Here is a 13,953-nt window from a genome sequence, read left to right as displayed (position 1 = left end):
AGTAATTCACTGTTTAGCAAGTCACACATACACTTGTGAACTTAAATGTCGCAATAGTTATACCATCAGAATACTACAACTAGCAAAGTTTAATAAGCCTGAAACTATATTGCACTCCTACGTAAAATGAAAAGAAATTATTATTCCAGTTTTTCCATGACAATTTTTTCTTAGTGCATTGGTGGCAGAAAATCAGTTCTTTTTAAACTCAAGATAGAACAAGTAATAACATTTCTCTAATGTTCTTTTTCAAGCAACCTATTATGCTACAATATAGTCTTTGTGCCAGCGAGGCTTGTACTTGACACGTGGCAGTCTTCTGGCAGTAGGTGAGCCAGTCTGAGTGTGGTGCAGCCTAGCAGCTCAGTAGGTAGAGTGGTGGCCCCATGATCGGAAGGTCGGGGGTTCGACTCCACTGAACGGCTACCCTGAGGTACCCCTGAGCAAGGTACCGTCCCTACACACTGCTCCCCAGGCGCTGCACTGGTGGCTGCCCACTGCTTCACTGGGTGAATGGGTTAAATGCAGAGGAATTATTTCCCTATGGGGACTAACAAGCTCACTTTACACTTTACTTACTTTTACACAGTGTCAGCGTTCTTTTCAGTCACTGGGCGACAGCGTGCTAGATGAGTGGCATTCCAACTCTTTCCATCACTCAGCAAGAAGGCATTCAAGCCTTTGGCTTTTGTTACTGTTACAGGAGGGGTAAATCTGGGATGTCCTTTGGGAACATGGTGGGGTTTCCTTATCCTCACACTCTCTCCTGGTAGAAAAGAAGGTTTCCGTGCGTGACGCCTACCATCAGTGTAACGTTGCATTTTCAACTGATATTTCTGAACTGAGTGACGTGCAACGTATCCAGTGGAGACACAGCAGGAGGCAAAGGGAGTACATCCAGTATAGTACGCATCTTCCTGCCACACAGGAGTTCTTAGGGAGAGGGAAGTAGAGGGAAGTAGTTGCATGCGGTGTTGCACAGTAAACTTGAAGCCAATCCAGCACAGTCGCCTTCCATGGTTTCGACTGCTGGATTGATGTCTGGATACAGGTGCGGAGAGCACGATGAAACCGTTCGATTGCTCCGTTTGCAGCTGGGTAGTAGACAGCGTAGGCTTGAAGCCACTGAGGTGGTTGTTAGCGGGGGTGACGCGATGCTTCTGGTATGCATGAATTAATTAAACAGTCCAATAACTCCAGCAGTACTTATCTTGTCCTTTTTGGTCTTTGTTCCAAACATTTTAAGATAAAAGCGCAGCGGTCACAAACGTTTTGCCTTCTTATGATTAACAACACACCTGACGCTGATTACGTGCGTCCACCTTAAATACCTTACATAAACCTACCATACAGGAACTTAAAAAGGTGGAATCCTCAGTGGTGCTTGGTGCCACACCCTCAGGGACTTTAATGTTATATAAAAACACTGACAGCTCAATATCTGCCTCAGTCACTCTCCCTGATCCAGCTGAGTCACCAATAGGAAAAATCTGCTTTTCACAGGAACTTGGTAACAGCAATAAGAGAATACGTAGTTTATTCCAAGAAGATATCGTCTCTCTCCCATATATAACATCTTATTGGAACCGATATGTTCCAGATATCAAGTGGAAGACAGTCTGGATGGTCCCCCATAAATATTTGATTGTAAATAAGGTGAAAGAAGTCTCATTTAAAATTCTACATAAATGTTATCCAGCCAGTCACTACATGGTCAAATGTAAAAGGGACATAAATACTAATTGTACTTTCTGTGGGGATCATCCAGAAACTGTGACGCATCTTTTTTGGTACTGTTCTTTTACACAGAGATTCTGGAAGGAATTTAGCAGGTTTGTTATTGTCCATATTTTAAGGGAGTTTTCTTTATGATGGGAAAATGTTTTATTGTTTGTTTAAGTTCCCCAAGAAGTATGAGAAATGTTTTTATGATGAATTTGTTCATACTTTTAGCTAGAGATGGCACAATACCACTTTTTTATGTCCGATACCGATACCGATATCATAAATTTGGATATCTGCCGATACCGATATGAATCCGATATAGTGTTTTTTAATCAACAAAACTGTTTTTTAAATATCTTGCTGCATTTTGTATAAGTTCATACTCAAGTTTAAAACAACAACTACACTAAAGCTATTCTGTTATACCTGTATGCAAAAAAAAATATTTCATATTTCAGCAATACTGATCAATCTAATAAACTTAAACCTACACCATCCTCCCTATTCTGGTATTTTAAAGAGTACTTAGCATAAATATTAAGCAACCTAACTAATAGGGTTCCAACTCCCAGCAACAACAAAAATAAATAAATAAAAAATAGGGAACCACCCCCCACCCTCCACCTCATGATGCTTAATCGCCGTAATCAACCTTAATTTGATGCAGTGTGAAAAAAAATGCACAGAAATCAATTATTTTTCAAGAAATATTAAATAGATTCAACATCTTTCTTCAACAGAATTGCAGACTGCACAGATGGTACCTTCCCAAAGGAAAAAGTACTATAGCTTACTAGGGTATATATATTAGACTTAATAGTTACTATATACAGTAATGGACTTCTATTCATTTTGCATCAAATTAAAACTTTGGGTGTCAGATAATTATTTATTAAAAGCTAGACATTTTAAATGAGAATAAGAAAGAAAAGTATGTCTTTGTGCCCCCTTTTCCCTGTTAATGCCCTATCGGCCCCCCTGGCTAAACTTTGCTAGATCCGCCCCTGCACAGTTACCAGTCGTCAGCTACATAGAAAAAGATCCTGGAGTAGAAAGTAATATTAAATACATTCTAACAACAGCTGATCAAGCTTAAACGTGCTGCTGTTGTTCAGCCGCTGGTTTCCTCTTTCTGGTGCAAAGTGGGCCAAAAGCAAACCAGAGAGACGGACTCGCGACAGAAAAGCCGATCAGCTGATCGTTAAGCAGTTTCATGATTGAAGTAGCAGCAAGAAGAGGCAGTCGTTTGTTAAGCTTAAAGCAGGAATGCTTTACAAACATTCAGAGATGGACTTACACACTTGCTTTACTTCTCTCGGGATAACTTTGTCGGAGATGAAATGCCGGGTTGCTAGCGAAGCTCCACATGCTATCCAGACCACCTACAGGTCAGCCACTCTATCACGTGATGCATACTGCTCCGACGTGCTAACGTTCTGAGGTGAGTTACGGCATGTTGCAAGTTTTGTGAGGTGCTTTCGTGATATTTAATGGATCGGATTAAATTTTTTATTTTTCTCCGATATCCGATCCAGTAATTTAGGTCAGTATCGGACCGATACCGATACGTAATATCGGATCGGTCCATCTCTACTTTTAGCTACATTTTTTATCCATAAATGTAAGTTTACTAACAAAACACCATATTTCTGTCATTATTTTAAGGATGTGGAAATGTACATACAATCAATATCAGACTCCACCAACACAAAGGCTCTCAAAACAATACATGTATGTGAATTCTTATAATTGTTACCTTTTTCTTTTACTCTTGGCTTTTTGTGTTCATGTTCTGTTGTTTTGTATACTTCATCTGTTCGTATGTTGTATATTCATTGTTTGTTAAATAAAGTTTAAAAAAAAAAGAAAAAACTTAAAAAGGTTACCTCTAGCGGCAACATGAGGTATCAACCCAAAAATGGCTCCTACAAAAATAATGTCTTCTTTCAACTGGGATTAAGATTGTCTCATTTCCAGCAGGTGGCACCACAGTCCTATAACCCTCATAGAAAGTCCTTGTATCCTATTATTATAGATGGTAGATTTATAAATGGCCTGTATTTGTATCGCGCTTTTATAAAAACAATGAATGAATTTCCTGCTGCACTTAAGATAATATAAAGATATAGAATCAATAGCAGCCAATCCTAAATGGGCCTGAAAAATAAAAATATGTTAAAGACACAAGTGATCAAAGTAGAAGTACCCATCACATAATATAATAAGAATAGAAGAATTGGCCTGCTATTTACAGCAACATAGTTTACACTCTAAAGCAGTGGAGATGTGTTTACTGGAGTGACGAATCACACTTCTCTGACTGGCAATCCGATGGATGTGTCAGGGTTTGGTGGTTGCCAGAAGTACTTGTCTGACTGCACTGTGCCAAGTGTAAAGTGTGGGCATGTGTGCACATGGCTGGGCACCAGTGCACAATACAAGGTCCATAAAGACATGGATGAGTGAGTTTGGTGTAGAAGAACTGGACTAGCCTGCACAGAGTCCTGACCTCAACCTGATAGAACATCTTTGGGATGAATTAGAGCAGCAACTGTGAGCCAGGCCTTCTCCTCCAACGTCAGTGTCTGACACCACAAATGCACCTCTGGAAGAATAGTCAAAAAATTCCCATAAACACACCTAAACCTTGTGGAAAGCTTTCCCAGAAGAGTGGAAGCAGTTATAGCTGCGAAGGGTGGGCTGACTATTATATTATACTATCATACAAAAGTCTGGATTAAGACTGAGATGTGACTCAAGTTCATATTTGTGTTAAAGCAGCCGACTGAATGCTTTTGACAGTATGCAGTACACAGTTATTGTGCTACAGGACAGCTGTGAAACTACAGCCTGTGTCTGTTTGGCTGACTGTACCTGTTTGAACTTTTCCCAGTCATGCACGTCCTGGCCGACCAGCACTCCCTGCAGCTCCTCTGGTCAAAACAGCCTCACCAAATCCTGCTCACACACCAGGAAGAAGCCTCGCTTGAACTCCTGGAACAGATTCTCCACTGATGTGTTGAAGGCATGATTCACATAGGCCTCCACAAACTCCTTCCTGTTTAGGAGGGAAAATGTTAAATTAGCAAACATTTCACAGAGACAAAGGTGCTGCAGATGAACCTCACAAACACTTCATGTTTTATATGCTTACTTATTTTGACCTGTCAGTGGCTTTCCAGGAGTTTGAGGATCCAGGTCAACATCTGTTCCATCCCAGATTATCTGTAAATTAGTTATAAATCAGATGAGTTTAGCTGCAAAACCTGAGAATGAGACAGATTACTGATCATCTTCTATAGTAAAACACATACCAAAAGTCCATGTAGAGATTATCCAGAACATCATCTTCATAGTTAGATAAGATATAAGATAATTTTTGATTTTTTAACTTGCGAATAATCTTTCTTGCTGTAAAATGATCGACTTCAAAGCCTTCCCACATTCATGGGTATCAACAACTGCTTCTCTCCTCCTCAGTATGTTACCACTTACCTGAATACGCCACACCAGCAAACTGACAGTAGTGGTTACACTTACTGATGATCTAGTGCACTTGATTAGCACTTGGCTAATACTGACCCTCTTAAATAATTATGGAAATAGTCTTGGATGTCTTAGTTTTTGAAACATCTGAATTTCGGCTCAGTGTGTGTTAAATAAATAATGACCTGGTATAATGTGTTCTGTGCTGTTCATCTGAGGTTGCATTTACCTCATATTAAGACCTACTAAGGACCTGATTGTTTTTAATTATGTCCTGATACATAAAACCTGAGAGCTCACATAACTGCATATGCTCAGAATAGACAGCACACATGGATACAAATTACTGCCTTGCAGCAGCAATCTTCAGACCATCACTATGAGCTCCATACAAGGTTACACTGTTCCTGTTATTAACAGCAGGGGGCACTATCAGCCACAGACTGGGAGCCAGATATGCTCTGCTGGTGCCTCATTGTTACAGAGGAAAGACTCTATAGTGAGAAACAGCTGAGGGGGAAACACTGATCTGGAAACGTCTGAGTGTTACAGAGGATATACATAGCACTGTGGTTCAGTGTCACACAATCACAAACAAATACAGCAAAGTACTAAAAAGGGTGTTGCCTCCAAAGATTGCTTTTACTGGTTTGGAGCTTAGGAGGCTTAATAACAACAGGCATGAATGAAGACAGATCAGAACAGCTGTTTGATCACAGCATCCAGTACCAAAACAATCATCCACACTCAAGAGCCTGTTGGCTTCAGAGTCAGCAGCTGAATGTCTAAAATATCAAATGTCATTTTTGGTCCATCAGCTACAGCATGAACTGCTTAAAGTGAGAAGCAGCCTGAAGCCCGACAGATTCATCTTTCCAGACTGAAAATATCTCAGAGTGAACCGAGTGGTGCGTTTTCAGGGTGATCTCACAAAGTCAAATCCCTTTAATGATGTTCTGTCCTGTCTTCCTCTATCAAAAGCACACAAACACTATAAAACATTGTTTCGGTGCTTTGGGGTTTTGTTTTCTACACAGAGGTATAGCACGACTAGACCCTAAAGGCAGGCTGCTCACCTACAACCAGCTCACGAACATCTTTCCAATGGAGCTCACTGCCTTTCTCGTGGATGAGGGTCACTGTGATCCTCCGCTGGATCCCCTGCAGCAAACATAACAGGAGCTCAGGATCACAGTGAGCACAGCTAGAGCAACATTACGCTTTAAAAGAAGATATTCAACTGTGTACAAAGGAAGCAGTTACCACTGTGTGAGTAATAAGGAAACAACATGTGCACCAATCCTGTACCTGGTGCAGCAGGTAGGTACCATGACAGGGCAGGCCTCCACTGTGATCCACGATGGCTGGGATGTACCTGTGCATGGAGGGAGGAGGTGACACAACATCCCAACTTATAATATTCTTCCTGGAGATCATTTTTATGGTTCCTTTAAAGCTTGTGCGTGAATATAACACTCCAGGTGGATACTCACTCTCCAGTGGGCTCCAGCTCGCTGATCTCAAACCAGACCAGCAGGTCGTACTTGCTGACACACTGACCCAGGTTGGATTTGGTGATGGTGTTCAACTTGGAGGCTGCAACTGGCACACACACACACACACACACACACACACACACACACACACACACACACACACACACACACACACACACTCAACGTTAACAAGTGGGAATTTTTCTGGATTTAAGAGAAGGTGAATAAAAGTGAGCAGTATTTACTACATGCTTTGGGTGACTAAATGGAAGATGGATAGGTGACATGAAAACACTACTGACCCTTTATACTGAGCCAATAGCTCACACACTTCTATTAAATCTGTCTAAAGAGCCAGTAATCACAGAGGATAGATACTGGAAGAAAACTGAAATGTTAGGAGGAACTAAATCACACATTACAACACCAGTGGCAGCACCCTGCTGTCTCACACATCGGGATCACGGTCCTGTTGAAGCGGGATAATTGCTAAAGCTCACAGTTGCATTCCTCTATACTCAATATGATGGAAAAAACTATTTTAACAAACAATTAAAAAAGGAACAAGTAAAAGATCTACTATAGCCAAAAGAAGACCATTTACAGACTATAGCCCTGTCAACAAGTATTTGCCTCCTTTCTCATTTCCTATCTTATTCCATATTTGTCACACTTACACCTTTCACATCAATACATTTATAACATTAGACAACAATGTCTAATATTCAACGGCAGTTTTCAAGGGCAAAACGCTATCCAAACATACTTGGTCCTATATGAAAAAGTAATCACACAGAAAACCTGATACCTTGTGCGTCACCTCTGACACCAACAGCTGCAGCAAGCGTTTGGTGCTAGAGGTCACATTTGGACTCTGGACCTCTGTGGAGTGTGCACATGATCTCATTACTGTCTAAAAATCCAAGGAGTGCTGAATCATTGAAAAATACACAGTAACAGGTGTGTAGCATCGCTAACTAGGTAGCAACAAGCCTCTAATTGGATAATCCAAATTGTCACTAGGTGTGAATGTGCAAATGAATGTGAGTGCGAATGGTTGTCTGTCCCTATGTGTTAGCCCTGCGATAGACTGGCGACCTGTCCAGGGTGTACCCTGCCTCTTGCCCTATGACAGCTGGGATAGGCTCCAGTGACCCCCGCGACCCTGAAAAGGATAAGCGGAAGCGAATGGATGGATGGAATTTTTCTTCCTTTATGCTTACAGCCACGCTCTTGACACAATCAGGACAAAATGCCATGGCGACTGTCCCTTGGTGACCTTCTTGGTTACCTCATTGCAGATGTTTTTCTATATTGCATAACTACTTTGGAATGATGCATCAAAAATAAATAAATAAATGAATACATGCCAAAAAAAGAAACATTTGTTTTAATGTGGGGTTTGAAAAAGCCCACCTTTTGAATTATAAGCCGTGAAAAATGACAGACTTTTTCTCATTATTTGGTAAGGATTAAGACGCACAAAGAACCAGTAATTCTTGCCCTTCAGCAGTCACAGAGGTTTAAACCATGCTGGTGAAATTAGTGCCATTATCTGACAGGGAGAGGAGCTGCAATATTTTCTATATGGCTCCAAGAGTGATAAAATGCCTCACAGCGATGTTCATAAATGTCAGTCATGCCCTGGCAGAGAACTCCACTGCTGAATTAATATTATATGTCAAACAATGCTCCATCCAGTTTTATGGGTTGCATACACAGTCTGAGCCTCCAGTCACGCAAACCTGTCCTGGCTTGTAGAGTGAAGCCAGACTAGATGCTAATGGAGCTCTCTAATACTTGAATTTTAGTCAAGCTTGCAGCTTTCTTCACTATGTTGTATAATGCAATGAATAACATGAACATTTTTAGTAAGGTTTGTTTGCTTGTTAACATTTTTCCCTTTAATGTTTTCATTAATAAAATCCAACCTTGAAGCATAACAAACCAACCTTCTACTTTCTTAAGTTCAAGCAAGTCTACAGTTTAAATAAAGGTCTAAAGTCACAAATATTATTCTGACAATAGAAATCCTAGAATAGTGGTAACACTCTGAATACACATGCCAATATAAATTTATCTCGCTGTCATGTGTTATTTTGCCGGGTTGTTTCCTCCCGTTGCCATGTAAACACAAAATAGTGTATATATATGAATATTTTCAAAAAATGCTCTGTGAGTTCCACATCATAACAGTTATTTACTGAGCAGCTCAGTTAGAACTTGCCACTCACACACTGAGCAGCACTCACTAACTTTCTATTTCTAAACAATTTGTTCACTTTTTATCTCAGGCATGTCTGAAAAGACATCAGATAACTTTTTCCATCGCTTTGAAGATTTGATTCAGAGAAAGCGCACAGGTGGAGATGTAAGTAACTAAACATACTCATTCTTGTCTTCTCTGCTGATCAAATGTAAATGTTTCTGAGAGATGTGTTATATTTTGCTGCTTTGCACAGTGTAATTTTTGTGTAAGTCACTGTAGACAGAGCAACTGTCAGCGCTTCACCACAGAGTCCAGGATCCTGGACTTTCACAAAGCTCAGAGCAGTAAGACAAATGTGTTCTTTCAACAGGCAGACACATTGCATATCGCACAGAGACCCAGAGATTATGCTGTGCAACTCCCACCTTTACCTGAGCAATGCGCAGGCTCTCCACAGAGAGTCCAGAGAAGCTGGAACTGTTTGGATGACCCCTTTTGGAATCAGGAGGACCCTGAAAGAAGTCTGAGTAGCCTCAGCTCTGCAGACACACACACACCAAGTGATCTGAGGGCCATTCCTTTCATTGTTAGTCCTGTTGAGATGACACCGCTCACTCCAGTTCCTCCACCTCCTCGAGCAGCTTGTCCATCGCAATTGCCTGTTTTCTCTGCTAAACATTCAGGAGCAGGTCGGTTCAAAGGTGATGCTTTTCTTTAGTGGTTACACCTGCTGTTAATCAGTTAGTTTAGATTTTAAAATTTGACACTGTAGATTATCTATTTTAATGCTAAATTACACATTCTTGCTGTCCATTCATTTTATATGCTTTTTTGAAGAAAAAAAAATCAGGAAGAAAAATGTTTATTGTTGTTTTTGTAAGATGTCAATTTGTAGTTATTTAGTTATTTTTTGTCTAAACAGACACGAAGGTCATTCGTGGAATAAGAGTCTTGACAGCAAAAGACAAATTTGGGCCTATTTTGACTCCAAAACCTCCAACAGTTCCCATACCGCAAAAACGAGGACCTCGGCCTGGGACGCTGCTGCCCCGTGCAAAAGTCGTCCCTATAGACAGTAAGTGGTTTTCCTCAGTAACTGTAGAAGATGCTGAATAATCAAACTTTAAATTAAGAGATTTTTTAAAAAGATTTTAATGAACAATTAATCACTGCATCATGCTTCGAATTAGAAGAAATGACAGTTTCTTTTTACTAACCTCGTTGATTATCAGACAAGAAAGCAGACAGTCAGTGCAGTCAGAATAATCCAAGAGAGAGCAGGGTCAAACTCCCGCCTGTAGCTACACCTGTAGAGAGCCTGTCCCACAGCTTTAGTCTGCTGTCTTCATTAGAACTTTAAAATGAATACTAGATCTACTTCTACTGAATGGAGAAAAGGTTCCTGAGAAGAGATTTAATTTTCAGTATGTAAGAAATTTGGGGCGTTTCTGAAGGTACTGTACTGTTAGAGCATCTTAACATAGAGTCCTTGAATACTAGGCAGTTGTAGAGGATGAGTTACTCTACTTTAAATGACTCCCACCCCTTATTGGAGGATTTCAGCTTCTTCCTGTGGGACAGAGGTTTGCAGCCCCTAAATGCAGGCGAAGCTTGAAGAAACAGCTTTGTCCAAGCTGCTATTTTGTTGTCGTTGTAACAAATGACACATGTTTTTTTTCTATATTTTTTAAAAACTGTATTTATTTATTTACTGTACTTATTTCTCTATTTATGACAGTGCTTTTATCTCCTTTTTGCTGTTTTATATGAATTTATCAGTATAGTGTTGTCTAGTTTTAGAAGCTGTGATTAGGACGTCTATTTAAATTTGTTGATTAAAGATCATAATTAGAGATCATAAGCTGCCTTTGATTTAGACATGTCTGATATTTTTGTAAACACAAAATAGTGTATATATATGAATATTTTCAAAAAATGCTCTGTGAGTTCCACATCATAACAGTTATTTACTGAGCAGCTCAGTTAGAACTTGCCACTCACACACTGAGCAGCACTCACTAACTTTCTATTTCTAAACAATTTGTTCACTTTTTATCTCAGGCATGTCTGAAAAGACATCAGATAACTTTTTCCATCGCTTTGAAGATTTGATTCAGAGAAAGCGCACAGGTGGAGATGTAAGTAACTAAACATACTCATTCTTGTCTTCTCTGCTGATCAAATGTAAATGTTTCTGAGAGATGTGTTATATTTTGCTGCTTTGCACAGTGTAATTTTTGTGTAAGTCACTGTAGACAGAGCAACTGTCAGCGCTTCACCACAGAGTCCAGGATCCTGGACTTTCACAAAGCTCAGAGCAGTAAGACAAATGTGTTCTTTCAACAGGCAGACACATTGCATATCGCACAGAGACCCAGAGATTATGCTGTGCAACTCCCACCTTTACCTGAGCAATGCGCAGGCTCTCCAGAGATAGTCCAGGGAAGCTGGAACTGTTTGGATGACCCCTTTTGGAATCAGGAGGACCCTGAAAGAAGTCTGAGTAGCCTCAGCTCTGCAGACACACACACACCAAGTGATCTGAGGGCCATTCCTTTCATTGTTAGTCCTGTTGAGATGACACCGCTCACTCCAGTTCCTCCACCTCCTCGAGCAGCTTGTCCATCGCAATTGCCTGTTTTCTCTGCTAAACATTCAGGAGCAGGTCGGTTCAAAGGTGATGCTTTTCTTTAGTGGTTACACCTGCTGTTAATCAGTTAGTTTAGAGTTTAAAATTTGACACTGTAGATTATCTATTTTAATGCTAAATTACACATTCTTGCTGTCCATTCATTTTATATGCTTTTTTGAAGAAAAAAAAATCAGGAAGAAAAATGTTTATTGTTGTTTTTGTAAGATGTCAATTTGTAGTTATTTAGTTATTTTTTTGTCTAAACAGACACGAAGGTCATTCGTGGAATAAGAGTCTTGACAGCAAAAGACAAATTTGGGCCTATTTTGGAAAAACTGCAGCATTTCCAGGATGGGATTGTAACCTCACCTGGACACACAGTACCAACCAAAACATTTACTGCAGTAAAGCCTTTGACTCCAAAACCTCCAACAGTTCCCATACCGCAAAAACGAGGACCTCGGCCTGGGACGCTGCTGCGCCGTGCAAAAGTCGTCCCTATAGACGGTAAGTGGTTTTCCTCAGTAACTGTAGAAGATGCTGAATAATCAAACTTTAAATTAAGAGATTTTTAAAAAAGATTTTAATGAACAATTAATCACTGCATCATGCTTCGAATTAGAAGAAATGACAGTTTCTTTTTACTAACCTCGTTGATTATCAGACAAGAAAGCAGACAGTCAGTGCAGTCAGAATAATCCAAGAGAGAGCAGGGTCAAACTCCCGCCTGTAGCTACACCTGTAGAGAGCCTGTCCCACAGCTTTAGTCTGCTGTCTTCAGACGACTGGTAAGAAACGTAGTAAGGAGACATTAAATACTGCACAGAAACAGTGCTGCATAATGTGGCTGTGTTATTTGTGGTGTTCCTGAAGTCGTGTTCAATGTTGTGTTGTGTAAATACAGGATTAAGAAAAGACAGGGGTTGCAAACTATTCAGTCTCTGGCAAAGCACCACTCGGACATCCTGAAGACTAAACTACATGAAGTGTGTCTGGTCCTCATTGAGGAGGTATTGCACACTTTATGTTTCTTATATGTGTTTCATGCAGCTAGTTTCCCTTCAAGTGCATACTACAGCCTCAACTGATGATTTTCACTCACATTTTAGGTGAAAAACCAACGCTCAGCAATAGCCTTTGAGGCCATACATGCCATCAATGAGCTCTACATTCAGCTCCAGAGAACAATGGACCCAGAAGTTGAAACAACAGGCCGAGCTCTATTGCTGAAGCTTGCAATGACCAACAACAACTTTCTACATCAGGAGGTCAATCTGGCGCTTGATGCCATGGTGGAAAATTGCAGCCATGGACGGATTCTGAGCGCTCTGTTTAACACAGGACTGACGTAAGAGGAGAGAAGAAGCTGTAGTGATTTTATTAGAAGACATGAAAGAGAGATCATGTTCACTGAGTTGTGTGTCTAATATTGTCCTTGCTCAGCCATCGCTGTGTTGCAGTGAGGAATAGCACGGCTCAACACCTGCACCAGCTGGCTGACAAACTTGGAGCAGCCGTCACCCTGAAAACAGGAACCTTCACTGAAAGATTTCTAATTGCTGCCTCTAGAATGGCAGGGGATGCTGCACCTGAAGCCAGGTGGGTACTTTTAAATGGGTTTGAAGTGCATCAATGTTTTATTTTCTGTGAGTTTACACAATTAATGAAAATTAATGACAACTGTAATCTTCCACAGGTACCATGGGCGAACAATCATTGAGAAACTGACCCTTCACAAGGACTTTATGAATTTGTGGGTGAAGATTGTCCCTGAAAAAGACAGGCGTCCTGTGGAGAAGAGCCTGAAAAAGACAGGCGTCCTGTGGAGAAGAGCCTGAAAAAGACAGGCGCCCTGTGGAGAAGAGCCTGAAAAAGACAGGCGTCCTGCGAAGAAGAAAGAGCTTAGGGAGTTCCTGTGTGTCCAGTTGACGGACAAGGGGACGCACAGGTGGAGATGTAAGTAACTAAACATACTCATTCTTGACTTCTCTGCTGATCAAATGTAAATGTTTCTGAGAGATGTGTTATATTTTGCTGCTTTGCACAGTGTAATTTTTGTGTAAGTCACTGTAGACAGAGCAACTGTCAGCGCTTCACCACAGAGTCCAGGATCCTGGACTTTCACAAAGCTCAGAGCAGTAAGACAAATGTGTTCTTTCAACAGGCAGACACATTGCATATCGCACAGAGACCCAGAGGTTATGCTGTGCAACTCCCACCTTTACCTGAGCAATGCGCAGGCTCTCCAGAGATAGTCCAGGGAAGCTGGAACTGTTTGAATGACCCCTTTTGGAATCAGGAGGACCCTGAAAGAAGTCTGAGTAGCCTCAGCTCTGCAGACACACACACACCAAGTGATCTGAGGGCCATTCCTTTCATTGTTAGTCCTGTTGAGATGACACCGC

General features: G+C 40.8%; 1 protein-coding gene and 2 long non-coding RNA genes across 4 annotated transcripts in view; 1 reads left to right on the top strand and 2 right to left on the bottom strand.

Moving 5' to 3' along the window:
• The window catches only part of LOC309700900, a 447,937-nt gene that overhangs the window by 1,907 nt on the left and 432,077 nt on the right, over positions 1 to 13,953 (bottom strand). The window lies entirely within an intron of this gene.
• LOC309700889 lies at positions 4,025 to 7,473 on the bottom strand. The gene is made up of 5 exons (XR_014274786.1): positions 6,705 to 7,473; positions 6,520 to 6,586; positions 6,288 to 6,372; positions 4,600 to 4,783; positions 4,025 to 4,330 (listed from the first exon to the last, which is right to left on the bottom strand). It is a non-coding gene; the product is annotated as an uncharacterized lncRNA (long non-coding RNA).
• On the top strand, positions 7,562 to 13,386 carry LOC309701367 (uncharacterized protein; the record flags this gene model as incomplete). The annotated part of the gene is made up of 11 exons (XM_082525496.1): positions 7,562 to 9,078; positions 9,287 to 9,605; positions 9,839 to 9,991; positions 10,978 to 11,054; positions 11,263 to 11,593; positions 11,816 to 12,055; positions 12,213 to 12,336; positions 12,453 to 12,558; positions 12,658 to 12,896; positions 12,992 to 13,147; positions 13,245 to 13,386. Exons 1-11 carry the CDS (start codon positions 9,004 to 9,006, stop codon positions 13,384 to 13,386), a joined length of 1,962 nt encoding a protein of 653 aa, XP_082381622.1. The 5' UTR covers positions 7,562 to 9,003.

Source organism: Aulonocara stuartgranti, assembly GCF_965226115.1.
Source record: "Aulonocara stuartgranti genome assembly, chromosome: 23".
Lineage (NCBI taxonomy): Eukaryota > Metazoa > Chordata > Actinopteri > Cichliformes > Cichlidae > Aulonocara > Aulonocara stuartgranti.
The sequence above is the reverse complement of the archived record's forward strand: the minus strand, read 5'-3'. Positions and strand labels throughout refer to the sequence as shown.